Below are 27,435 nucleotides of genomic sequence, written 5' to 3' on the forward strand. Positions count from 1 at the left end.
CACAAAACATGATGTGCTGAACACTGAATGCGCTAGTTTGGGGAAGGAGGGCTGATTTTTAGCCAGACAAAAGTCAGTTGATGTTTGACAAGAGAAAGAACATGTTGCTTACAGAGTCAGGTTTTATTGTTCTGTGTTGATGGATTTGTATGTATTAAGGGTGTATCAAAGTGTGTATTTAACACATATATTTACACCAAAGAGTTCATTTGGAAAAAAAGATAACTGTTTTTAAATTTGTTAAAAATCATGTTTTTATTGTGCATTCCAATTAATATAAATCAAACTGCAGTTGGGTTGTTTTGATTTAGTAATAATAACTCAAAAATAAACAAATAAATAAATACAGCTAACTAACGAAAAAACACAATAAAAACATGTTACATAATACAAATATTTTGAAAAAGAGAAAAGAAGAGAGAAAAGAAAGTGGCCAGGTATTAAGGTAAGTCACGATTATTAAACTAAATAGAAAACGTTTCGCTGCTGTCAGACTTAAAGCGACAGTTCACCAAAAAATAAATGATGACCATATAGATGACCATATCTGTCATCATTTGTTTACCCCCATGTTACTCAAAACATGTATATGACCTCTGCGAAACACAAAAGAAGATATTTTGAGAAATGTCTCCGTGGTTTTGTGTCCATACAATGGAAGTCAATGTGGACCAATATTGTTTGGTTACCAACATTATTCAAAATATCTTCAATATACCATATCCCTTTAACAAGCCGATATTAATAGGTTTGGCTTAGTAAAGTAAATACTTGAGATAGAGCGCGATGGTAAGAAAACTAGTGACAGTAATGAAGTAAGTGTTATAAATAAGAGGATTACACCATAGAGTATTTAAACAGGAAACTTTTAAATATTTAATGTTGATGGGCATCGAGCCATCTGCTGGCACTCTGGATGGAGCACTTTAGGTTAGATAGTGAGCAATTCATCACACATTTCCTAGCCTCACACGGTGTGGATGTGCCTCAAGGGTCACCATAGGTTCTGTCATGCACTGTATGGGGTCATTTTGTCCCTATTGTGTCTGCTGGGAATGTGCTACAGACAATAAGAGGTACTATAGCCAAGTATGTGAACAACTGCAGATATAAGAAGAAAGACATTGAGTTAGCACATGTGTTTGAGGGGTGGAGGGGTGCATAGTCTGTTCGTGAAACATCACGTGTCCTCATCCATTAGCTTGTGCTGAGTTGATTGAAGTTGTGTAATTACAGCACAGCTTAATAGGTTACTGATGCAGTTCCTTTCATGTGAATAGACACAAATGTTAATGTTGCAGTGGGCGGAGTTTAGAGTTTAGAGGGTGTGGTCATACACACCTAGCTTAGCCGTGGAGGGTCAGGCGAGAAGTCAGTCCAGCTCGAGTTCCTAATTATAGGCCTGTGCTTTCTATTGTGTCCTTGAAGCTAATCTAATCTTGAGTTTTTAAGACCTGTAGCATTAAGCTTTATTAAATGGTGGCTTTACGGCTGATTGTCCTGTTAAAAAAAGACAACAAATTGAAAAGTATCTCACAATGGAAGGGAAATTATTTCGCCTTTGGCTAAATATGTGAGTGTATGTATAGCTCGACTAGTTGAGCGTAAATGTAAATGAGATGCATAAATGTATGCATTTAAATGAGATTAGCAGTCAGCTGGTTGTTATCACAATGTAATGTTTCATGTTGCTAAGCTAACAATGTGAAACTCTGACAAGCTAGCTGGGTGGAACAGATTTTTAGCTTTTTATGCTTGTTGCAATACATTATGGGTCCATCATTTAGTTACAAAAAACAAGTGCTGTAATCTTCAAGTTTATTTAAATTTATGAAGCACACTTAAGTAAAACGTAAATATTTTTATACTTTATGAAGGAAGTATACTAATATTGCAACCGTTTCTGCACGCATTTCAGCATGCCTGAGTGACATTTCACACTGGAAGAAGGACCATCAAAAAAAAATAATAATAATCCTTTGCTTTGTATGCTGTGGTAGGGTATATGAGACCAGTTTTTACTGCACTTTTTTTTGTCCTTATGTTGTTCCAATTGCTTCTATTCTTTACCTCATTTGTAAGTCGGTTTGGATAAAAGCGTCTGCTAAAGGACTAAATGTAAATGTAATATCAATGTAGTAAGCTTGTATGTGTACCATAGATGGTTACATCGGATGTACACGCCTGGCCCAAAGTTAACTTCTGATCTGTGTTTGGTTGTAATTTATTTTATACTTAATTCATATTATTATTAATTTATATTCATGTTTTATTGTAAATGAATTGTATTAAATTAAATTAAAACTACTCAACAGTTATTGATTCTTTGCAAAGGTCTACTGGTAGTTTGGGCTACATAGCGTTTGTTTTTATTGTTACCGTCTATATAAATAATACTTAGGTCTAAATTGGCCCAAGTTTATAAAAGTAGATTACAAAAGAATGCTTTTAAAAGTACTTAAGTGTAACAGTAGTCGACTTTAAGAACACTAGTTCAAAACTATGTTTCTATGTGCACTACAATACACTTTATTTAATTACACTTAGGACGCGTCCTTAAGTGTACTAAAAGGGCTCTATTTTCATGCATTAAGTTTGTAATATAGTCTTACTACTTCTATTCGTCTCAAAATAGCACTGCTGGGTACACTTAAGTACAAAAATAGTGTGAACAGGATACTTTAAATACAGGTGTATTTTCGTGCACTCGGGTTTTGTACTCCAACGATACTACAAGTTTACTCATACTGTAGCTATACTAATGGTTTACTTGTTCAATACTTGTAGGACATTTTTCTTTATGAAAGTGCACTTTGAAGTAAACTCTCAGTACACTATAGTGACAAAAATTGTCTACTCAAGAGAGTAAACACAACTACAAGCCAAGTAAATTTAGAATAATTTATTTGTTGTCTGAAAGCGTTGAAAAGTTGAAAAGAAGTATGGTGTATAGTAAGCTGATTAAATGTCTTTTTTAAGGGTGCTTGTGAAGGAGTCTGTACTGGTTTAAACACATGATACATATAATAAACACACAAACAAAACAGCTGTGTTACTGAAATGATAAGCAAAACTGCTATGACACATCACGTCTCTATTATGTCTACTAGCATAAACAACATTCAAACAAAATAAACACTATAGACATTTCCCAGAGAGGAAAACATAGATTGAGAAGGTGAGATGGAGCAACCAAGAGGTAAACAATGTTCATGCCTGTTTGAAGGTTTGAGGGGATGACAGAACAATAAGAGTGGTTCAGGAACAGACTGTGAACTATGAACTACAAGAGTGACTGTACTGCAGGTGTGCTGCACCTGGTATTATGTCATCTGTATTGTGTAGAGCTGGGCCTCAGGACCCGTGCGAGACCTATGTGTGACACAAAACTTTCTTTCATCAGACAGACACTAAAGGGACTTTGAGAATGAGGTCAAAGCTAGACTGTTGCTGTGTCATAAAGCTTGACTCTAGAGGTGTGTATGAAGTATGAGACAGTGTATCTGAGAAAGACAAACCCCATGTTTGTTTTGTTCAGACTTTGTCTTTAATGTTGTTTGTTCTAGGAAATAAAAATATCCAACAATGAGTCAATTGTTGCCATATACGTTTGAAGGCAGATTAAAGATTAAATAGCTCAGCAAAATAATCTTGATAAAACAATGTCAGTTCACAGATTTTATCTTGGCCAATTTAAGCGCAGTGTGTGACCCTGTTTACGTCTTGTATTAACATCCTTATGGGCAATTCAGTCACAAGTGGACAGGTGCTAAACACAGCTGTGAACGTTTCCAAAACTCGTCTGTGAAAGCAGCTTCAAAAGTGGTCCAACAAACTCTAATGCTGATGTGTTCCAGACAACAGTGAAATGCTGCCAACTCACCTGTCAATCAATTGTATACAGTAAGGGTTGTGAGGTTTGCCAGTCATGTACAGGACAGCTTTGAAAGAAAATGGAAAAACTTGGAAAAGGATCAACATACACAACATAGGATGCAGTACACGTACATCTGAAGTTCAGTTACAGTTTGCTTGATTTAATTATGCTAATTTGCAACATTATCCTACACTCTAAAAAAAGCCGTAAAAATAGGGCACAATATACTGTATTAATATGAAGGAATTTTCCGTGTTCATTTTTACAGTTGTTTTACCTGTATTTTACATTTTGCACTACATTCATTTGCATTTTAGGATTAATGGAAATGTCCGTAAAATAAAGGAAAATGTACTGGTAATTTTCTGCCAGTACTTTATCTGTTTTTTTACGGGATTATTTTATACAGTGTAATTGAAAACATCACATCGGCAATGAGATTAGATTATATTTTAAAATGAAGAGTGTGGGCCTACTGTAAAAAAATCCTCTAAAAAAATGCAATTTTGTGGCAACTGGGTTGTTTTATTATGTATTTTTAAGCATATTTTCATGCATATTCTTGATTTTGACCTACTTTTTGGAAGATTGTGTGTATAGGTTTCTACACTGTGGTGTCCAAATGTCCCCCCAAGGTTTGTTAGTCTTAACCACTTACATGGGGACCAGCCTATGTAAAAATGTAAAACTGTAAAAAGATTTGTGTGTGTGTGTAGGTCCAGTTGTGTGATGTCTATGTGGATACAGTATCATTCCTCACAGTCAATGACATCATCTTGACATCACTGAAGGCTATAGAGTTCTCATTTGTCCTGCTTCATGCCGGGACAGGCTCGGCTGGAGAACGCTGAATGGCTGAACGTGCTGCTAACACAAGCGTTGTACGTTTAATCCCAGGCAGAGGTGACCCAGGTGCATACCAATAAATGAAAAACGGAATCACACAAATGACACGTAAGCATCATTCCAGCAAGCATTAACATAAACAAGCGACGGTGGTCCAGACCGCATTTTAAACCTTCCTGTATATAAAAAAATCGCCGTCCCCCCACTTCCCACGTGAACCTTTAGGATACGTGCAGTTTGTTGGGTTTCAGCCCATCATGTTGTGCACGCAGCTGTCAAAGGATGTGTTGACAATCTAACATTAAATTGTATGTCACTGTCCATATGAAGGTCTGTGGCAGTTAATCAAGGTTCAATATGAGAGAACAGCACGTAAAAGTGAAATACACACTCAGTATTGGTGAAAGGTGATACAGTGCATGACCTCATCTTCATGAAACACCTTCACATTTTGAATGCAACGTGATACTTTACTGGTGCATGAATTCCATACATTTTCAAACGACATCATTCACAGATTCCTCAACATGTTGCTTCCAGTCAACTTTTCACTGCCAAAACTTTATGTTGCAGAACCACCTGACTGATAATCTTGAATGTTGGGATTGTTCAAACAACTTTGATTTGAACTTCAGTTGTCTTCTTAAAGATGAAAAATATTTAATTTACTGTAAAATGACTGCAATCAAAGCATTTACTCACCATCCAACCTCTTTGATTTTTTGTGCCTCTTTCTAAAGTTTCTTTTACAATGAACGGAGACTAAGGCACAAGTGTCACAAATTTGACAAAGTAATCATGCCTCATTCTACCAAGCCTTCGAAGCCTTTCGCTTTGTGCGACAAAATTCAAGTAAATATTCCCTTACAAAAAGGAAGTGTGCTATTAGTATACTTATTTTTATGTTCTTACAAAGTAGTATACTTCAAGTGCAAAAATAACACATAAATAGTAAACAATAAGTTAACTTACAAGTATACTAGCAATAAAAACTACTAGTTTAATGAGAATATACTTCAAACTTCATGAAATTAAAATTTGCTACAAAGACCAAACAAGTAAAATGTAAGTATACCCAAAAGTTTACATGTGAAAAACATAGTTTTAAATTAGTTGTGTCCTTAAAGTTTACTATTGTTGCACTTAAAGTCCCTTAAAGGTATGCTTTTATAAATTAAAACAAACTGCAAATAAAAAGTGTGCCAATTTGGTCCCACATTTTGAAATAGTACACTAATAAGTACTCGTGCATTGCATTACTCTGTTTTCTGCATAAATTACACTTAATATATATTTAAACTTTACTTAGGCCTAAGTTTACTTACTCAAATGAACTCGAAGTAGGGCCTATACTTATTTATACTCATACTAAAGGAATCAACTTAGGACATTCTCCCAATAGCATTCCTTTGCACATCTATGAGAGTTTTTGAGAGGAGTAAACAAAACATTCTTTTGATTCAGATCCTTTCAATGAGTTGATTTATGACAACAAGTAAATATGACTGGCCGGTTCAGGCTAAGACCAATTCGTGTTTTAATAAAGGTTGAAAGCTTTAGTTGCCATTCAAGACCATATAAAAGAACGACTAGCACCATCTTCGGAATTTCATAGGGGTGAGTACACAATGACAGAAAATTGACACTGGGTAGTATCCTTAAACCTTTCTTATGTGTATTGGAAAACATGAAGATGTGGAAATAATAACAAGTCTTAGATATAAATCGTTCAGCTGTTTGATAATTGGCAGTTGTTTTAATGGCATCCCTCATGTTCCTCTCAGTATTGTTGGCGTGTGGAGCTGTTGACAGTGCAGGAGAGGACAAGGCTGATAACATAAATGCACTGTCATCAATATTCCAGCCCCTTCCTTTAGTCACTCTCTTCCTCTTCTTTTGTATTCTATCATGAAGTTTGTTTTGAAAGCTTTTTTGGCAAAACCTAAAATGGAAGTTAAGGCATGTCATTTGCTTATCTTGGTAGAGCATGTTCGGGAAGCAAAACTTCACATAAAAATGATGTTTCTTGTCATCATCTACTCACGCTCACTTTGCTCCAAACAAAAGCATCACACACAGCTTTAAAAGATTGAGAATATAGCAAACAATCATTTGGACAATATTTTCATTCTTTTTTTACCTTATATGGTAGTTTCAAACATTTAGTTCAACACTGTCTTTAATAAGAATAATTTTTGAGAATTATGTACTTCAAACTCATTTTTAAATATCATGTTTGAGAAGCTGTTGGGTTAACATCAAATAAAGTAAATACACGGGGGTAAGACTGAATGGAAACGTTCACGGGTAGTTTTAATGTAATTGTATCTTGTGTTGTAATTTGATGTTTTATATTATATAACGTTATATATATTATATTGCATATAAATATATAAATGTAATATGTTTACATGGTATTTATTTGTACATTTGAAGAGTTCTGTTTGACATATTTCTTTCAAAATCATTATTTTTACCTCCTGTTTATATTAAAAGTTATTTCACTTAGATTGCAAAGAGGATGTGCTAATTTTAGAAAAAGAAATTCAAACTGCACTTACAGGTTTTTGCATCTGAAGTTTATATATTTATTTGTGTTTATCGTCACTGTCATTCCAAAACCTTGTATGTCCAAATTCACTGTTTATCAGGAAATGAAAAAACTTTTTAAATGATTGTTGAGTTGACACGCACTTTTTAATACTTTTTATTAGTTAGATATTTCTTGCAAAACCCAGTGATAAACATAAAGGGTGACTTATAATAATGATTTATGGCAAAAAATAAAAATCACGAAATATGGAGATACAAGGTTTCAGAAGGACAGCAGCGTTATGTAAATCGTATTTGGACTACAATTGCTGAGAGCTAATGAAAATAGTGGTTTAATATTTTTGTACATTCCACATTTTGTTGTTTCATGAATTGATTTATGGAAAATATTTGTGTAGCTGTTTGATTTTTGCTGAAAGTCTACGACAGCATATGGCAGGTTCCATAGTTACTTTGGGCAATAATAGTGATCATGTAAAAAGTTCAGCCTGACCTCACAGCAATTCATAACTATTTTACGAGGTGGCTAAATGGTATCAATTCATACGATGTGAATCATACAAAAGCCCCTCCCCTAACCCCACCCCTAAACTTAACATCACTGACATCATGTACGAATGGTAATCATATGAATTAGCCAGAAATAGTCACGCATTCCAGTTAGATTATGTTGGAAAGTTTAATAGTGTAATTGTAGTCCTATCTGCTCATATAGAAATTGACTGTAAAAAGTAAATCTGACAAATATTCACTGGAAGAAAAAGTGTGACAACTAGCCCCGGTCTCTCCTATTTCAGTCTTATCTTCTAGTTATTGTGAATTATCTATCTTCACCCTCTGCTTCTTTCTCCTTGTTTACTAAATCAGGAAATCCGTGCACGCTAACTTAGTGTGACTTAGCACTGTGTTGCCAAAGCACTTAAGAAGCAGTAAAAAGCAATAGCCAAAACATCTCCCAGGATGTATCTTCTATGTCCGGACACTCACTCTTGCTTCCCGGAGCAGTGGAGCATGTTCCATTGAAGACAAATAGCAAAGAGGAGCATGTGTGTGTGTGTGTTTGGGGCGCGTGGGGGTTACACAGCTTCCAGGCATTAGCTCAGTGCTGGTCAGAAATACTCACAGAAGGTCAGATAAAGATCAAAAACTGGCAGGGGGTCAAATTGCTCTTTCCAGTGGACATGACTTGGCTTGTTCCTCGGTCCTGACCGATCAACTCGGATCCTCCAGGGCTCAGTTCACCCTTGTTGGCTTTTCCTTGCATAAATAGTACACACAACTGTGATGTTTGATCAGCCTGGTTTTGTTTGGACCCCTGAAGCCTGCCCATGGGGGTTTAAACATCTGCAGCAATGCCATTTGGCATTTAAAGCAAATTGGTTTCTTATTTCAGTAAATTGTTGAGATGTGAACAGATAACACTCCATGATTGAGCTTAATTTATTTGAAAACATTTTACCTAGTATCATACTCTCAGTGGGGACGAGGGAAGCAAACCTTCCTGTATTTTCTGTAGGGATTTCTCTATTACCTCATTTCTAAGGCACTTTGGATTAAAGTGTCTGCCATATGGATGTATGGTTTGCAGTAACAATTTAAAGTAACTACAGTTATTACAGAAGGTGAAGGTTGTACAAACATAAACTCAATGTTATGTTTTTTTGGGGGGAGATAAGAACAAGACAAAGAAACTAACCAAGAGACACATTTAAGAAGTTCACATACAGACCATGACCATGTGCAGCTGTGTCATTCCGCCCATCTTTTAAGAGAAACTAATACCACCGATACAGCCATATGTTCACCAAGACTTCCTCTGTTCTGAGTTCAATCCTATCTGCAAGTCACATCTTTCTCTAAAGAGTGGTGTGTTTTCCTGCATTCTCTGCAGGGAATCTGCAGACCTCCCATTCATACAGTGAACACAATCACTGGCTCTGCTGATCTTTCAGTGCCCAACAAGCCATATTGCTTATGACTTTTATCTTTTTTTAGCCCTAAGGCCGGAAAGACCTTGCAAAGATAAATGCCTAGATTTCAAGTAAATGTTGCACTTTCTGTGCCATTGTCTATGAAATACAATGGCTCTCAATGCATTTGAGCTATTTTTGAAAAAAAAAACTGAATTGAATGAATTGCTTGCATCACTTTCAATGGTATTGAAAGCCTCCTTTCAAAAGGATTTGTGTCTCTAAGGTTTCTCTGATAAAAACAGACCACAACAGGGTTAAAAACACTCACAGGACCCTGAGGTGTCGACTTCTATATATGTTATATATATGTTTGCATGTTAGGTCTATTTTAATGCTTCTCATTTTGCTGTCCTTGAGTGAGAATGAATATTAAAGAATAGAAAATATAGGAAGAAAATGCATCCCAAATCACCTCCTAACCAGGCCATGGCCTTTTGTGAGTTGCTAGCCTAATGTTTTTTTTTCAGTGCTGGTCTGAAATGTCATTGTAAGGATGCTGTTCCATATAGAGGGAATTATTACATTACATTATTACATAGAAACTACATTTTCTCAGAGATTTCAATATCAACTCATTAATAATAATAAGAAGAATAATACAGATGATGATGATAATAATAATAATAATAACAATACATTTCAGTATTTTCTTGGTTTCAGTCCTGCTTATTATCTGTTTAATTATAGGTCTATTTAAAGCCCATATAGTTTTCTTGTCTTATTCTATAACCCTTCCAGTACATGTCCTGACATGCCTCTTTATTAACTTACACACATGCACACACCCAACAGAACAAACTACCTTGACCTGGCTCTAATCTTTGTTCTAACCAGTTTGTCCAAGGTCACAACCATGGCACCCGCAGTCTAAACAACACTGAAAAACCTTACGATGTTAAAACCTAGAACAGCAGGACCTGTAGGCCATGAAGCATATAACCTCATTTTCTGCCTCTTTTATTTAAAGTTTAGACAACTTTAAGAAAACATCCGTCCTCCATAGGGCAAACGCTCCCTCCTCCCTTTAAAAAGAAAATAAATGTGCTAGAGAATCTGTCAAGGGAGAACAAAGGCAGGGAGGAAATCATGGAGATAGTGACAGAGGGTTCTATAATTTATCACCTGGTGCCTTTGGGCGGTCCAGCGTGACAAGGGCTTTGAAGATGTGTGCACTGGGCCCCTTCAGAGTGTGCATGAAATAGGAATTTGTGGATAGGAGAGAACTGATTCAGAAAGATTATGTTAAAATACTTTTAAGTTCTTACACAGCAGAGATGCAGACATATCCTTCTATATTAATGACTGATTTATTATCATTCATTGATTTTTGGAGGTTTAATTCAGTTATTTAATCATCTTTACACTACCTAAATAGTATGCAGTGCCAAAATGATTATTCAATCTTTCATTAGAAACTGCATGTTACTGCTTGAGTTGTTGAATTGTCATGTCAATCCACTCGAGTATAAATATCTTACATTAGTGTTTATACATAAATTATGCAAATACATGTTTATATTTTCACAGTTGTATACAAAGAGGTTTGTAACCTACAGTAGCAGGTCATGCACATTTGTACATGTGTTTTAATGCCACGTTTTGATTTTTTTATTTCTTATGTATATACTTTATGAAAGCAATCAGAGGAAACCTGGAAACCAAAACAAATTCCTTGTGAGTATGCACACTTGATGAATAAAACTCATTCCGATGCACACAGCAGTTTTTTTCTGAAAGGACATCACATACAGTAGACTGGTGTTGGACTGCCACCGTGTGGTCACGTGAACACCGCAGTATTGTGATTTGTGATCGTTTGTCGAATGCATACTGTTTTGATAAACCTTATATATAACCTTCTTTTACCATTTTTATTGGTAGTTCATCAATTTTACAAAACTGTTTGCTGTTTTATTTATTCATTCTAGAAAGTAATGAAGGAGAAAGAAGTCATACAAATATGTTTTATTTAACCCGGCATATACCTGAAGACGTTGTATTGTGTCTTTTGTAAATTTAGAGTTCAAAAAGGATTATGACCTGTTCTTGACAGATTTACCACACTGGTTTCATTTACGTCATGACATCAGCCCCTGTGGCGCGCACGCCGCGCACGAGCAGGTTTGTGTTGTAAAACAGGAAACGGTGAGAGGCGTTAGCATCAGCAGCAGTAGTTAGCCTGTTGGCTACCAGCAGCACAAACTGAAACAAAATCACAGCAAAGACAATCTGAGGAAGAGAACAGAACCGGTTGAGTGCTTTCATCGGTGGGACCGACATGTCAGAGACATACGGTAATGATAATTTAATTGAATTGTTATAAGCGCTAAAGCTAGCGAGTCCTTGCGCGAATCAACACCATCATCAATTTCACATCTTAACCGTTACTTCTTTAAACACATTTAATACGTACATCATCACATACCCGTAACCTCACGTCTGTCACCGTGGTGTGGTCAGATTGTTTATGAATATGTGTTTATAAGGGCTTTTAATGGGCCTGTCAGACTATTTGCAGTACTTCTTTCAGCTTGTGTACTGATGCTGATTTCTTTAATAACATCTGTGCTTAAATGTGTACGTATGTGTTGGGATAAATATTGTATTATTACAAAAAAATCACTAATTGGATAATTGCTGTCAGTACTCTGAATAATATCTTAAAGAAATGTTTTTACTCTGCATCAGTGGTTCAAGGATATTTTCTTTATCAACTGCATGACACTTCCGTTAACAGGAGTGACGCAAAACCTGCAGCAACATCACGTACGATCACACATGAGCGCTCTCTACACTGTTTCACTTTTACACACCGTCTTCTTCAACCCAGCACCACTTATCTCTGCTATCTTTGACATTGATAACTCAAACGGGAATGTTGAGTTAAATGTGTTTTATTAAGTGGATTAAGATCGATTTGATTTACATTATATAGATTTTTGGCAACACAGCTGCAGTAGGCTATTTTCCAATATCCTGTATCTGTTAAAGCAAACTTGACCCTGTTTACTTAATACACATTCCAGAGTTTAAGTATATCCCACAATGCACTGCGCTTGACCTGACCTGTTTCCAGTGATGAAGGGAATCTTTCCAGTGGCGGAAATGAAACTGTCAAAGAGAGAACGGTTATGGAAATTGTGTTGTTTGCAGATGCTTTCAGTGTGCTCCTCACCACTGTTTGCAGTGTTTGTCATTTTTTAAGCAGTGCTCTAGTTTTCAGTTATGAGTATTTGAAGAAATAATACATTTTTGGCCAAGACATTGCCTATTACAGATGGCTGGTTTATGATTTCATTCTCTATTTAGTTACACTGTATGTCTTGGGTCTGTATTATTGACTGATGTGCTGTAGATGATAAAATATTAATGTGGTTCATGTGAATACGAGTTTTATGTTGCAGAAATCTTCCCCTCACACACTCGTGTCTTCTTTCTCCTTCAACCCCCACCAGTCTGCTGTGAAACACTGTCTGTTTCATTGTTCTTGTTTCATTGTTCTTGGCTTACAAATCACTGTTCCATGCCAATAGAAAATGAATGACCATCTTGCCCTGTCACTGTAATGGCTCTTCAATAGCGAATTGATGTCTTTTGCCAATTGAATCTAATCTCCAAGGCCAAAGTTAATAACAGACAGACAGACAGTCGCATGAACTTGTCAATAACATGACCTCACTGTAGCATCTGTCATATGAGTGAGTGACATCCAGATTTACTGTAATACAGCTGTGCCACTAGGGCTGTGCAATTAATCGAAAATTAATTGTAATCGTCAATTTTGGCTTCAACAATTACAAAAACAAAATAATCGAGGTAAAACGATTATTGTGCCACATTCCATTTTGCAAGGATCCTCTCTTTTCTCGTGGTATAAATCCACAGCGCACCCCCTTCTTTTAAAGTGGTTCAGCTGTGCTATTTCTTTACATTAATTTTTCAATTGAATTCACAGTTTAAAAGCAAAGTTATTTATTTTCTATGTTGTTTTAAAAGTTAATGAGTAATCGTGTTAAATAATCGGGATCTCAATATTGGCCAAAATAATCGTGATTATGTTTTTTGTCATAATCGAGCAGCCCTATGTGCCACTATAACAAATCAAGGCTCATAGCAACTGAAAATTGCTATGAAAATAAAAATTCAAAGTGTCACTTATTGACAACATCTGTCGTTCTGTTTGAGATACTCCTTTCCTTCCAACAGTTTTTTTCCTTGAGGCTAGGTTTTTTTGTGTGCACATTAGTGTGACTGTGTCATTCGCAGTCACTCACATATGAGATTAGCCAGTCTCCATCTCTCTGTTAAACTACACCTGTCACAAAAATGTGAAAACCCACGGCGGCTTTGTTCCTTTTTTGGTTTCGTTTTCAATTGAAGTTTGACCAAGTTTCCAGTTTCACTTGCGTTAAAAGATGTGCGACAGATGTTGTCACAACAGAAAAAGACAATTGTTTTGCATTTTGCTTCTTTAAAACAATCAAATGAAGCCAGTGATGTTAAAAAATGGACTGTAATACAATTTGTCGCACTTTGTCGTAATAGGTTTTTGCATGTCAAAGCAAATTTGTTATAGGCCTATTTTATAATCTTGTCAAAGCTTACTTATTAATTTCCAAAATGAAAAAAAACCTATAATTAATACATGGCCAAAATTGTTGGCACCCCTGAAATTTTTCAAGAAAATCAAGTATTTCTCACAGAAAAGTATTGCATTAACACATGTTTTGCTATACACATGTTTATTCCCTTTGTGTGTATTGGAACAAAACAAAAAAAAGGAGGGAAAAAAGCAAATTTGACATAATGTCACACAAAACTCCAAAAATGGGCTGGACAAAATTATTGGCACCCTTAACTTAATATTTGGTTGCACACCCTTTGGAAAAAATAACTGAAATCAATCGCTTCCTATAACCATCAATAAACTTCTTACACCTCTCACCCGGAATTTTGGACCACTCTTCCTTTGCAAACTGCTCCAGGTCTCTCATATTGGAAGGGCGCCTTTTCCCAACAGCAATTTTAAGATCTCTCGACAGGTGTTCAATGGGATTTAGATCTGGACTCATTGCTGGCCACTTCAGAACTCTCCAGCGCTTTGTTGCCATCCATTTCTGGGTGCTTGTTGAAGTATGTTTGGGGTCATTGTCCTGCTGGAAGACCAACGATCTCGGACGCAAACCCAGCTTTCTGACACTGGGCCCTACATTGCGACCCAAAATCCTTTGGTAATCCTCAGATTTCATGATGCCTTGCACACAGTCAAGGCACCCAGTGTCAGAGGCAGCAAAACAACCCCAAAACATCTTTTAACCTCCACCATATTTGACTGTAGGTACTGTGTTCTTTTCTTTGTAGGCCTCATTCCGTTTTCGGTAAACAGTAGAATGATGTGCTTTACCAAAAAGCTCCATCTTGGTCTCATCTGTCCGCAAGACGTTTTCCCAGAAGGATTTTGGCTTACATTTTGGCAAACTGTAATCTTGCTTTTTTATGTCTCTGTGTCAGCAGAGTCCTCCTGGGTCTCCTGCCATAGCGTTTCATTTCATTTAAATGTCGACGGATAGTTCGCGCTGACACTGATGCACCCTGAGCCTGCAGGACAGCTTGAATTTCTTTGGAACTTGTTTGGGGCTGCTTATCCACCATCCGGACTATCCTGCATTGCAACCATTCATAAATTTTTCTCTTCCGTCCACGTCCAGGGAGATTAGCTACAGTGCCATGGGTTGCAAACTTCTTGATAACGTTGCGCACTGTGGACAAAGGAACATCTAGATCTCTGGAGATGGACTTGTAACCTTGAGATTGTTGATATTTTTCCACAATTTTGGTTCTCAAGTCCTCAGACAGTTCTCTTCTCCTCTTTCTGTTGTCCATGCTTAGTCTTTGCATTGTGTGTCTGTGTGTGCCACACTAAGTCAACTTCTCTCCTTTTTATCTGCTTTCAGGTGTGGTTTTTATATTGCCCACACCTGTTACTTGCCCCAGGTGAGTTTAAAGGAGCATCACATGCTTGAAACAATCTTATTTATCCACAATTTTGAAAGGGTGCCAATAATTTTGTCCAGCCCATTTTTGGAGTTTTGTGTGACATTGTCAAATTTGCTTTTTTCCTCCTTTTTTTTGTTTTGTTCAAATACACACAAAGGGAATAAACATGTGTATAGCAAAACATGTGTTAATGCAATACTTTTCTGTGAGAAATACTTGATTTTCTGGAAAAATTTCAGGGGTGCCAACAATTTTGGCCATGACTGTATATACATTCACCATATATACATTGTATTGTATATGCTGGTGAATAGCATGTGAATAAAAAAAAGTTAATAATTTATATTATTTCCGGAAAAGCATCTGTAAGGAAAGTGTCTCAGTGACCTAAATAATAAAAACTTCTCTCATTTATCTTCATATTTTTATTAGAAATTATATAATTGACATCATTGACAACCATAGCAGAAAAAAATAATAGTCAAAAGTACCCCAGAACTGTTTGCTTTTCTAAATTCCTTAAAATATATGTTGTGTTCAAAAGAACAAACAAAAAAAATACAATCATTTTCCTACTATGGTAGCCAATGGTGCCCCAGAACTGTCAGTTGCTAACATTCTTCCAAATAACTTTCTTCTTCTTCAACCGTCTTGTATGTAATTTGTGAAAATGTAATTCATGACAGAATGTTCATTTTCAACTGTTATTTGCATATACATATTTTTTCCTGATAAAACCAAACTAAACTGTATCATTTGGTCCATCTGCTTTTTAATATCCATTTACCTTCCTTATGGTTCTGGAAATGGAAAGTAATATTACAGCACCAATGTCTAGTATGTGCTAATTGTAATTTAGTTCACAAATATGTGCAAATAGTAATAGCTGGTGGTACAGGATTTATGTGAACATGCATCTACCAAATGTGTTTCTATAAACAGAAGCTCATGGGCAGAGTACACATACTTGCCTCAAAAATAGCACCCATTAGTTGACAAGACCACTTCATTCATTATGACTCAACATAGACCTTTTATTTAATATAACTTATAAATATAACGCTTTATTTAATAGGACTCAAATGTAGATGACTTCATTTAATCGGACTCAATACTTTAAAGCTGCCATAACACACTCAGTTTCTGCCAATCTCATATTAATCTTGAGTACCTAGAGTAGTATTGCATACTTCTTATTAGGGATGCACCGATACCATTTTTAAAGACCGAGTACGAGTACCGATACTTTTTTCCTGGTACTCGCCGATACCGATACCTATAACTGAAGCCTGTATAATGTACAATTATGTTAATAAACCAGTATCTTACTGACACATTTTTTTTCTTTTTTTTTTTAGGTCTACTTAAATTTAAGTACTATTTTTAAATTAAGTTCAAATTTTTTATGATAAGTAGCACAATTTTACTAGCACATTTACTTCCGTTTGCTAAAGTAAACAATATACTCTGTGGTTGAATTATAAAAAATTCAAGGGGGGTGATGTGGTAAAATGTGAGTGTATTATAACTTGTTCAAGTCAACTGGACTTTTATTTTGACGGGACGCCGCAAAGAGCGTTTGTTTAAGTTAACCGGACTTTTATTTTGACGGATCGCCGCAAATGGTGTTTTTTACTGTGCGTTCAGACCGCCGCCGTCGAGAGCATCAAAAATCGCTCTGGCCGCCCTGCCAACAACGCTGTAGAAAGAGTCTTGGGCGCGCTGACGCTCTGACGTAGATCGAAATCTTATCTTGTATTTAAAGGGGCCGCAAGCAAACAAGCTTGTTGATCTTGTGCAGACTGACCACAAGAAATTGATCGGTGGAAAGAACTTTATTGTAGTTACACGTTTGCTAACGAAATAAACCAATTAAAAGCCATTTGTGTGGTGTGGCTTTTGTGTTCATGGTTAAGTGCTAGTCTAATTTCAACATCATAGCAGACATTTACTAGCCTTGGTCTTTAATTAACATCAATATGTGTGCAACCTACATTACAAACTCTCCTGGTCAAAGTGTAACGTTAGCTTTAATGCAGTTGGTCAAAGCAGAAATATTCTGCAGCAGTAACACTGTTTTGCATGCTCTAGCGCTCAAGTTAGCATGAAATTTGCAGTGCAATTTCCATTTTGCTTGGGAACTAATGTGGTCGGAACCAAAGTTTACAGGGCTGCTTTCTCTGGAATCATCTCAAGCGATGGACTTCTACGTTCCGATTGGTTGCCGCCGAACCGCGTCATAGCTCATTACCATAAAGTTGACCTGATTTCAACTCTCCTTGACGCCCTCAACGGCCAAGACGCGCCGCGCCGCTGCTCGCCGCCGGCTCACATTGAAAATGAATGACTTCCGGCCACTTTGCGTTCTCGACGGCGGCGGTCTGAACGCACAGTTATGTGTTCGTGTCCTCGTGCAGTGAAACGCTGGCTCTGAAAGCTTCACAAGCACAATGCGTTCAGGTTCAGTACACGCAACTGCACTACTCTTTCACACACAGTCACGCAAAACAAGCAGAATACATATTTAAACATTATCTGAATATTTCGTTAGCTGTTAGCGGTTCAACGCTAATTTCTTGTTAGGAAATAATACATTTGCCAGATTACGTGTCATTCCGTGTTCTACAGCAAATTCTGTTTTTATGCCAGGATTCCTCTATTCTGTCCGGTGTTTTCCGCATTGCGGAAATCATAGGGCTCTATGTATGTCACGTGAGGTATCGGTGTGTCATTACGAGTACGAGTACATGAGCTTAGTATCGGGCCGATACCCGGTATCAGTATCGGTGCATCCCTAGTTCTTATCTTCGCAGAGTATTTGGTTTGATCACATTTATAAGAGACAGATACAGCTGTATGATTATTTCCGGAAAAATACGACCTCCTGGGGTGTGCGGGGGAGGAACTAAATCACGAGAACACAATAGCCAACTACATCATCGCATTATCCCTGCATAACTATTGATTCACTATAAGTTTGTGTTGTTTACATTATGCACGTACACGCCGATTGCCAACCAAACACAGATATGACTTCGTTTCACTTACTGCGTGCGGTTCATGTCGGGCATCTTTTAGCGCTGGGACCGCTCCATCTATCAGTTTCAAACGATCTCCAAATCCAGCGTTATATCCACCGTTTATTAACACCTAAACTTCACTATCGCAAGAGCAACGAGCTGCGTCTGCAGGCCCACAGCGCAGCCAGTCTTGACGCAGAGCAGACAATCTTGATGGTAAGCGGGTCTCGCTCGTCAGTTGGCGCGTGGGCGGGCTCTTTCTTTCGCCTTGCCGTGCTTTTCCGGGAGAATTGTCCGATAAAAGGAATAGGATCCCTGTTACGAAACAGGGATCAAGACTTATAAAAAACTTTTTGAAACAAGCTGGAATGCTGCTGGGGGAGTGTATCAAGCACAGAAATACTACTCGTTTTTTGACAAGTTGACCCTGTTAAGCATGAGAAGCCTGCATGCATGTAAGTAAGTCAGAATGCATGAAACACCGTTGCATGCCCCCTTTAATAAGACTCATACATAAATGTCATCATTTACTGTAGTGTTTCTTAGTATTATAGGTGCTATCCTGACATTTGCAGGGTGTTTCGAAAGGCACTCAGGCAGCATCATTATCCTGACTGCTATGATACCTTGTTTTGGTAGCATTAGATGTATTTTTTTTACCAAGAAGGTAATCCCAGAATGCATTGCAAAAGTTTTGAAATTCATCTAATGTCGATCGAAATTATTATATTTTATTCAGTGCCTCAGACAACCAATTGAAAAGATTATAATAACCATTTTGCCTAATATTTGTGTGCGTATTGGAGGAATCGCATCATTAGCATAGCAATATGCAATATAGCTTTACTTGAATAGCACACTTTTTGGTGGTGCACCTACTGAGTTGAGTCACTGCCTATATTAGAATGTTCCAGATCAGTCACTTATAATATTCCATTTCACATGATGATTTAGGCAGTAAACATAAAGGCAGCTCACTAGGTTGTGGATAGAGCCGATGTTTCTGGGAAGTTTACTGAGAATTTATATAATGGTCTGTAATGATCCATACACACTTGTCGACATGCTGCAAATGTTCCATGTGGACTGTGATGGACCCATCATCTCCACAGATCATGCTGCAATGCTTAATCTCTTCTCTGTGTCGTGTGTAATGTTTGACTGCATCTCATTTCCATATATACGAATAGCTCTTTATCAGCGCTCTCTTACGACACAAAGAGCTTTTGGGTTGGCTCGCCTCATAGAGGTCAGCAGCTGAACCCTGTGGTCTGCTGTGTGGGCCGGGTCAGGACCCGTTCCACTTCGACTGAACATCTGCACAGCGCATCTGCTCAATAAGACACCCGGGTATGATGTCATTATGTCTTGAATGATGGCTCATACCCATAATGCTGTTGTGCTTTGTTAATTAATTGTTAGTAAGCCACAAACTCCATATTAACTATATATAAAAAAATTTACAACGTGTTTGTGTTTTTGGATTATTCTCGATTTTTGAAAGAATATTGTTAAGGTAGTTTCTTTTATGGTATTCACCCAAAAAAATGAAAATTATTTTGTCATTTACTCATCCTCATTTCATTCAAGACACAAAAGAAGATATTTTGAAAAATGCTGGTAACCAAACAACATTGACCCCCATTGACTTCCATTGTATGGACACAAACCCCCCGAGACATTTCTCAAAAGATCTTCTTTTGTGTTCCGCAGAAGAATACACACCTCAAGAAAATGACCTCTCTGACATAAGAATGAATGAGAGAAGGGTTAAATCAGGATGGCTTGTCTGAGGACCTCAATTCTCATATTGATTCTCTTTCTCTCTCTCTTGGTTTCAGATTTCCTGTTTAAGTTCCTGGTGATTGGCAGCGCTGGGACTGGGAAATCATGCCTACTCCACCAGTTCATAGAGAACAAGTGTAAGTGCTTATTAATGTCTCAATCTCACAAAGACTTTAATAAAAAAATGACTTTTCATTCTCGCGACATTCAGCAGAGATAACGAGAAGGGCGTTGAATGTTAAGTTATTTGGGAAAAGGAGAGTAGCTTGACATGCTTTTGAAATGTGAATAAGATTGTTAAAAAATTTCATTCACGAGTCAAAGCAGCACTGAATAAAAACCACGCTGTCAGTGAGCTTAGAAAATCCAATGCCATCGGAAGTTATAATGAATGCATAGAAAACTCTTAAAGGAACAGCTAACCCAAAGATGAACATTTTCTGTTTATGAAATGTAAGTTCACAGATACCTTTTTAAAGGTCCAGTGTATGAAATTTAGCGACATCTAGCGGTGAGGTTGTAAATTGTAACCAACGGCTCACTCCAACCATCCCCCTCCCTTTTGAAGCACTACGGTGGCTGCACAGGACAAACATGTCGTTACTTTGGGGTCAAAATATCTGCACCTCCTGACAATATATTAAAGTCATATGAACCAAATCGATCAACTGTTTGTGTTAAAACATTTTCGCCATCACTGAAAAGAACACATTTGATTTTAATTCACTATTCGGTACGACTACATCATCTTTTACAGTCAAACAGGACTCCAACCACACCATCGGTGTTGAATTCGGATCCAGGGTTGTCAACGTCGGCGGCAAGACAGTCAAACTGCAGATCTGGGACACAGCCGGACAGGAGCGTTTTAGGTACATTTCTGTGATTGGCCCATTAGAATGTCCCTATTGCTGTATGCTGGCTCTGATTGGTCGTGATCAGTCACCGCTTGTGTCTTATAGGTCAGTCACCCGCAGTTACTATCGTGGAGCAGCCGGGGCTCTTCTAGTGTACGACATCACAAGGTAAGGCCACATTTTTTTTGTCTAGTCTTAAATAAGCGTTTAAAACAAATGCTTGTATAACAAGTCAAGCACAAAGAGAGAATGAAAGTGGCGTCCAGTCAGATAAGCTTCCGGTTGCTACACAGCTGTCATAGTAATAGAGAGAGAGTGAATGGAATAATAAAGAGTGACAGCTGGGTAATAAAATTTCATATTTTGTCAAGCGGAAACCCAGAGAGATCCAGACCATTAAACAGGGTGTCAGCTGTACACGGCTCAGACACACTCAGAGAAAAATGAACAGAGTGATGGATCGTGTGCGTTTGCTAGGCTGCGTGTGTGTGTGGTTGATGGATAGAATATAGGGGTCATCCTTTAGAAACTGTCAGACCCGCATTCATCGCTTTATGTTGAAGCGTCACCCATTCGACCAATATTTTGGCCATGGGCTAAGGGTTGCCACGGAGACTGACAAGTTTCAAGAAAGCATGATGCGTGCATTCAGAAGAAATGTGAATCATTTACTATCTCTTATAGAGTGTTACGGAACAGTGATTTCTTCGAAAATGTATTATTGAAAGTGAAGATAAGTTTATGCTAAGCCAGTTTCCAAGAGACTGAATTCTCTGTAAATATATACAACTTCCTGGTCTCATACTTCATGATTCATTGGTCACATTATTACAAAGAACAAACGTTTGCCTTTGTAATCCTTCATCAAAACAATAGGCTTGTAAAAGCAATGTTAGGTTTTTCAGCCCTGCAAAGTTCATGGAATGTAAATGTAACCATAATTTTAGCAGTCAACACATATCCTGATTTTTCTTGCTATAGACTTGCGTGTCATCTTCGCTTGTTTAACAGTGAATCCTGTTTTATTTTCAGTTGTGGGAAGTAGTTTCAAGTTCAGGCCTTGACGTATCGTGCAGTTTATAGACCGTTTCAAAACATAAACAAACGTTAACTTACTGCGCATGCGCGCGTTCGTGGACTGGCCTTAACTTCCGGTACACATTCACAAATAGTAGAGTTCCTGTAGATTATTTCTGATATCAAGCAAAAAAAAAACAGAGAAGAACCATTACTTGGCTAAACTTGCCTCTCCGATATTTTGAATTTCCGCTAGATGTCAATTTACCATACGGTTTCTTTAAATGCGACAAAACTACAGGACCCATTCTACCAATGGTTTATTTAATAAAATTAATATACAACAAAATTCAACAAATCGTTTATTTAATGCAATCATTGTACAATAAAATAAGAAAATAAATTAATATCAACATAAATTAAATTAAATATAAATAGCTATATTTTAAGACACTAGCCAGACCAATAAACAAACACAGACCGGAAGTTACCTGCAGTCCAGGCGCGTGCGGTCTATAGGTGAAAAATGTCTGCAGCAGTTCATTTGGAAATGTTTCGAATGATAAATAACACAGCTTTGAAATCAGTGCGATTTGAATGGCTGGTAACTGTTGTGTGTGTGTTTTCTAGTCGTGAGACCTACAATGCTCTGACTAACTGGCTGACGGATGCACGGACGCTGGCCAGTCCCAACATCGCCATCATTCTGTGCGGAAATAAGAAAGATCTGGATGCAGATCGTGAGGTCACCTTTCTGGAAGCCTCTCGCTTTGCCCAGGAGAACGGTTAGAGATGCTCTTCATCAGAAACGCTCATTCTAGAATTCAGATAAACTAACATTCTGGCTGTGAAAGGACATGAGCTGTAATACCTGAAACCACTATAATACTATCACTACTATAATTCACAGAATTGTATAACAAAGCTTTACTTAGCATGAATTTTAGAGGCAGAAATGGAAAACCCACATGTTCTGTAGTACCAAAATAAAGAACATCACTACATTCCTAGCAGCTGATGCTGCTTTTGAAACGAAAATACATAATGAAACAATGAAGATTATTAGTATCCACAAGGACATAAAAGGAAAAAAAGATCTTTGACATTAATATTTGGGTGTGCCCTTCATCCAGAGCTGATGTTTTTGGAGACGAGTGCTTTAACTGGGGAGAACGTAGAGGAGGCCTTTCTCAAATGTGCTCGCACCATCCTCAGCAAGATCGAGTCAGGTAACAGAAAACATTTTGCAGGTTGTTTTTATCACTTTTCATTTTTTTGTTATCATTTATTTCTAACCTTTCACATTAAAGGGACAGGGTGTTCTTTTACTCTCCCTCAAGTTTTTCCAAATCTGTATAAATGTCTTTGTTCTGATGAACACAGAGAAAGATAGTTGGAAGAATGCTTGTAACCAAACAGTTCTTGGTCACCATTGACTACCATAGTAGGAAAAATGACAATGGTTGTCAAAAGTGCCCCAGAACTGTTTGCTGTCCTACATTCTTCAAAATATCTTTTTTGGTGTTCAACAGAACAAAGACAATTACAACGGGTGAACTGTCCCTTTACGCTGAACTATTGTTTAGGTAATGATGGTTTATTTAAAGTTTCTTGCTGTTCATATAAAGGTGAGTTAGACCCGGAGCGGATGGGTTCTGGGATCCAGTATGGCGACGCGTCCCTGAGGCAGCTCAGACAGCCCCGGGGTTCTGCTGCACAGACCAAGCAGCAGTGTAACTGCTAGGGGTCCGGACGCCCTGACCGCTACCTGACTCCATCCTTCCACACCCAACCTCCCCTCACTCAGGTGAGTGACGTTCATCACACAATGACATTCATTTTACATTTCCATACTCGAGGGACAAATCTATTGTAGCTTGTGTAGCATTGAAACATTGCTTTGTTCAAGCAACCAAATGCGTAAGTTTGAGGCGGGACTGTTTGTTTAGGTGACAAATGGTCAGTGTGCAACTTGAAGGTTGTTAAACATTAATGAACTTTTTCTTTTTCAGCTTCAGGTGTTTCTGGGTATGCTCGGATCCTACCACACCCAGACACATCTGGATCATTTTCTCTGAAGTCCAACTTAACCTCTGACCTCAGAAATAAAGCCCTCGGCCTAGGACAGATCTCCCCGGACTCTTTGAGCCGGGCTGGGACACGGGCAATAGAGGTGAATACTGATCTGACTGACAGACTGTGTGTATTTTACTTATCATGTGATCCTCACAGTTCATTCTTAAAAGGTAAACAGCCATCAACTAGACTTCACTGGACTGGGTTAAATCATTCAACAAACCAGTAGATACATTTCACAGTTTTTAAAAACCATTGTTACAGCATTTCATACATCAACACATCTGACTGTTTTCGTGTTTATTTGAATGTTCCCCCTGTTGTTTTATTGCCATGTTCCCAAATGGTAGATGACAAACCAAATTAGCAGTTGTTTCGATACTGATATCTACTTTTTGGGTTAAAACTGCTATACACCCTGTTGCATTGGACATGCATCTATAAGACATCTGCTGTCAGAGCTCTTGAAAGCACAAAAGAGCTGATGGGTATAAAGGAACATCTGTTAGGACTTTGACATTTGGTTGCTGCTATCAGGAGCATATCAGATGTTCACCGCTGCCCTGACTTGGGTTGGAGGTTATCATCCATCTTAACATCAGTCGTACTCCACGTGGACCTCCGACTTTCACACATGTTGGTTGAATATATTTATTGACGTTTAAGTTTTGTGAGTTCCATTCATAAGGAATATCTAGATTTTAAATGCATTTTCGTTAAACAAAGATTTTATGTCTCCATTAGGTCATTCGTTTGATTGCTTAAAACTTAAAGTTGCACGAAAACAGTCGAGGTATCAGGGTCATATTTCATCCCAAAATATACATGTATATATTGCTTAAAGAATATGAAAATATTTTTGACGCCACTGGTTCTTTTTGCGTTGTGACAGATTTAAACCCCCTTTTCTCAAGTCTCAGCAGCTCATTTCTGTAATGCGAAAATAATATATTGTTTAATTTTGAAATGTTAAAGTTGTAACTTTACATAGTAGTAGTTTTATTATATGTTGCTGATAATTGTTTTTTTCTTGCAATGATGACAATTACAGTAATAAGAATGTTACAATGCAAAATAATAATTGTCCTTTAAGATTGGCTTTATATTCTTTTTTATTTTGAGGTGAAACTTGGCCCATTTCATAAGATTCACCAAGTTTCATACAATTTATTTAGACACCACAAGGAATAGTTCACTAAAAAATGAAAATTCTTTCATCATTTTCTCGCCTTCTTTCTTCTGCAAAACACAAACGAAGATACTTTGAAGAATGTTGGTAACTGAACAATGTTGGTGGTATGAACACAAATCCAATGCAAATCAATGGTTGCCGGTTAACAACCCTCTTCAAAATATCATTTTTTGTGTGTGTGTTCTGCAAAAGGAAAAAAGTCATACAGGTTTGAAATGGCAAGAGGGTGAGTAAATGTTGACAGAATTTTCATTTTTAGGTGAACTACCACTTTAAAGTGGGTTTTCCATCAGATCTGTTTAAACTGAGACCTTGACATTACTCTCAATTACCGTCACGTTTTAGAGTTTTTTCTTTGCTTGTCGTTTGCTCTGGTTACCCATGACAGAGAGATCTAGAGGTGATGGCCAGCACAGCCCTCCGCTCAATGATAGCATCATTATGCACCACAGACAGAGCCGTCTCCCTTTTTATTTCTCTTGATTTTTCTCTCTGCAAGTGCACTTTTTTTGACTGTTTTTAAACGGTACCTATAGAATTGTAAAATTTATAGTAATTTAATGATATTAAATGAGAGAGTATATTGTTTGAGGAGTGATCATTCCTTACTGAAGACTAGTCTGACATCATTTCAGTGCTGTGAAGTGCTGTTTTCTCATCACGACAGCTGTGGACGTTCTGTTAGTCGTAAATGTGAGGAGGGTGGAGACGTCCACATCTCCTCAAGCGCGAAGCCTTAACAGACTAACCATACGATTGTTCACATTAGATCATCGCTGTATTATGCTTTCATTAGTGTGTGAGCTCTTTTAAAATGCACATTTACTGTGACCTGCACTTTGCTGAGGTTTTTATTTGTTGCTTTAACCGCAGTCAGTTCTGTTTTCTGTACAGGTTAAGCTATATCAACAAATCTGCCGCATGCTTTCGATTACCAACGAAAATGATCTCTCCAAAAATGCGTTTCAGATATTTTCCGTGCGTCGACAGCACGTGACAGATGAGTTGTCAGCTCAACTTGAGCACTGGAGCATTCCTCTAATGTTGATGATATATGCACTCTTTAGTCAATTTACAATTGTTCCCCCTTTACATTTGCATGGTGAAGCTTTGTGAGCTCTCATAGGTATGTGGTACATGATGTTAGAAGAACTCCACTGCCCAGGTCTTCTGACATTTGATGGGATTTGGTAGCATTTCATAACCAAAATCAATTTGAAACACTTCAGTGCATTTGAAGGGTAGTTCAAAATACTGCGTAAAATCAGTTGTTGCTTAGTAACCGGTGTGATTTGTTTATTCATAAATACTGTAAATCTGAATCATTATGCTGTAAATAAGATTGAAATTGTCTATTGGAGTTGTTAGGGGGTGGGTGCTTGTTAATTTTAAAGATGACGAATTAAAGATTGCTTGTTTTTTATGTTACGTGAACATGTGTATTGTGTTTTGTGTGGTGGAAGAGTCTGACAATGAGCAAGTTGCTGTGTCCGGAACCTGATCTCCACTTTAATGTTGGCAAGTGCAAATGCAGGCAAACCTGCATAGATGTGATGTTGACGGGTGACAAAAAACTCAAGCAGCTTAACAAAATCACATGGGCAGTTGAGAATTTGTTTCTTAGCTATTCAAAGTTGAAAGGTACAGAAGCAGATGGTCTAAATTATTTAGTGATAGTTCACCCAAAAAGGAAAATTCTGTCATCATTCACTCACCCTCAGATTGTTCCAATCCTGTATAAATTTGTTCTGATAAACACAAATGAAGACATTTGGAAGAATGGCAGTAACCAACCTGATCTCATCTCCCATTTACTGCCATAGTAGGGAAAATAAATACTATGGGAGTCAATGGAGGATGAGATCTGTGTGGCTACTGACATTCTTACAAATATCTCCCTTTGTGTTCAGCAGAACAAAGAATTTTATACAGGTTTGGAACAATCATGATAAAATTTTCGTTTTTGGGTGAACCATCTCTTTAAGGTCTGTCTTTATCATAGAAATCACACATAAAGTGTGAAATGAAGTAAATGCATGATATTCGATCATTAAAAATGATCATGACATTACACAAACCCTGACTGGGAAATCCTAGAGTAGAATTTGTTTGTGAAATATAATCCTGGTCACCACAAATTTTAACCCTACTGAAATGTTCGTGTAATTGATGTTATCACAGATAGATGGCAGCATAATACATTTAAAGAATCCAGCTCTTCAAGAACATACAGTGAGTGATA

At 37.4% G+C, this 27,435-nt stretch overlaps 1 protein-coding gene across 1 annotated transcript; it reads left to right on the forward strand.

Moving 5' to 3' along the window:
• Nucleotides 1-11,375: 11,375 nt before the first annotated feature.
• On the forward strand, nucleotides 11,376-26,627 carry rab4b (RAB4B, member RAS oncogene family). Its single transcript, XM_057351701.1, has 8 exons — nucleotides 11,376-11,543; nucleotides 20,108-20,188; nucleotides 20,809-20,923; nucleotides 21,014-21,076; nucleotides 22,556-22,710; nucleotides 23,059-23,154; nucleotides 23,554-23,732; nucleotides 23,938-26,627. Exons 1-7 carry the CDS (start codon nucleotides 11,528-11,530, stop codon nucleotides 23,667-23,669), a joined length of 642 nt encoding a protein of 213 aa, XP_057207684.1. The 5' UTR covers nucleotides 11,376-11,527; the 3' UTR covers nucleotides 23,670-23,732; nucleotides 23,938-26,627.
• The last annotated feature ends 808 nt before the right edge of the window (nucleotides 26,628-27,435 follow it).

Source organism: Triplophysa rosa, linkage group LG14 (genome assembly GCF_024868665.1).
Source record: "Triplophysa rosa linkage group LG14, Trosa_1v2, whole genome shotgun sequence".
NCBI classification, from domain to species: Eukaryota; Metazoa; Chordata; class Actinopteri; order Cypriniformes; family Nemacheilidae; genus Triplophysa; species Triplophysa rosa.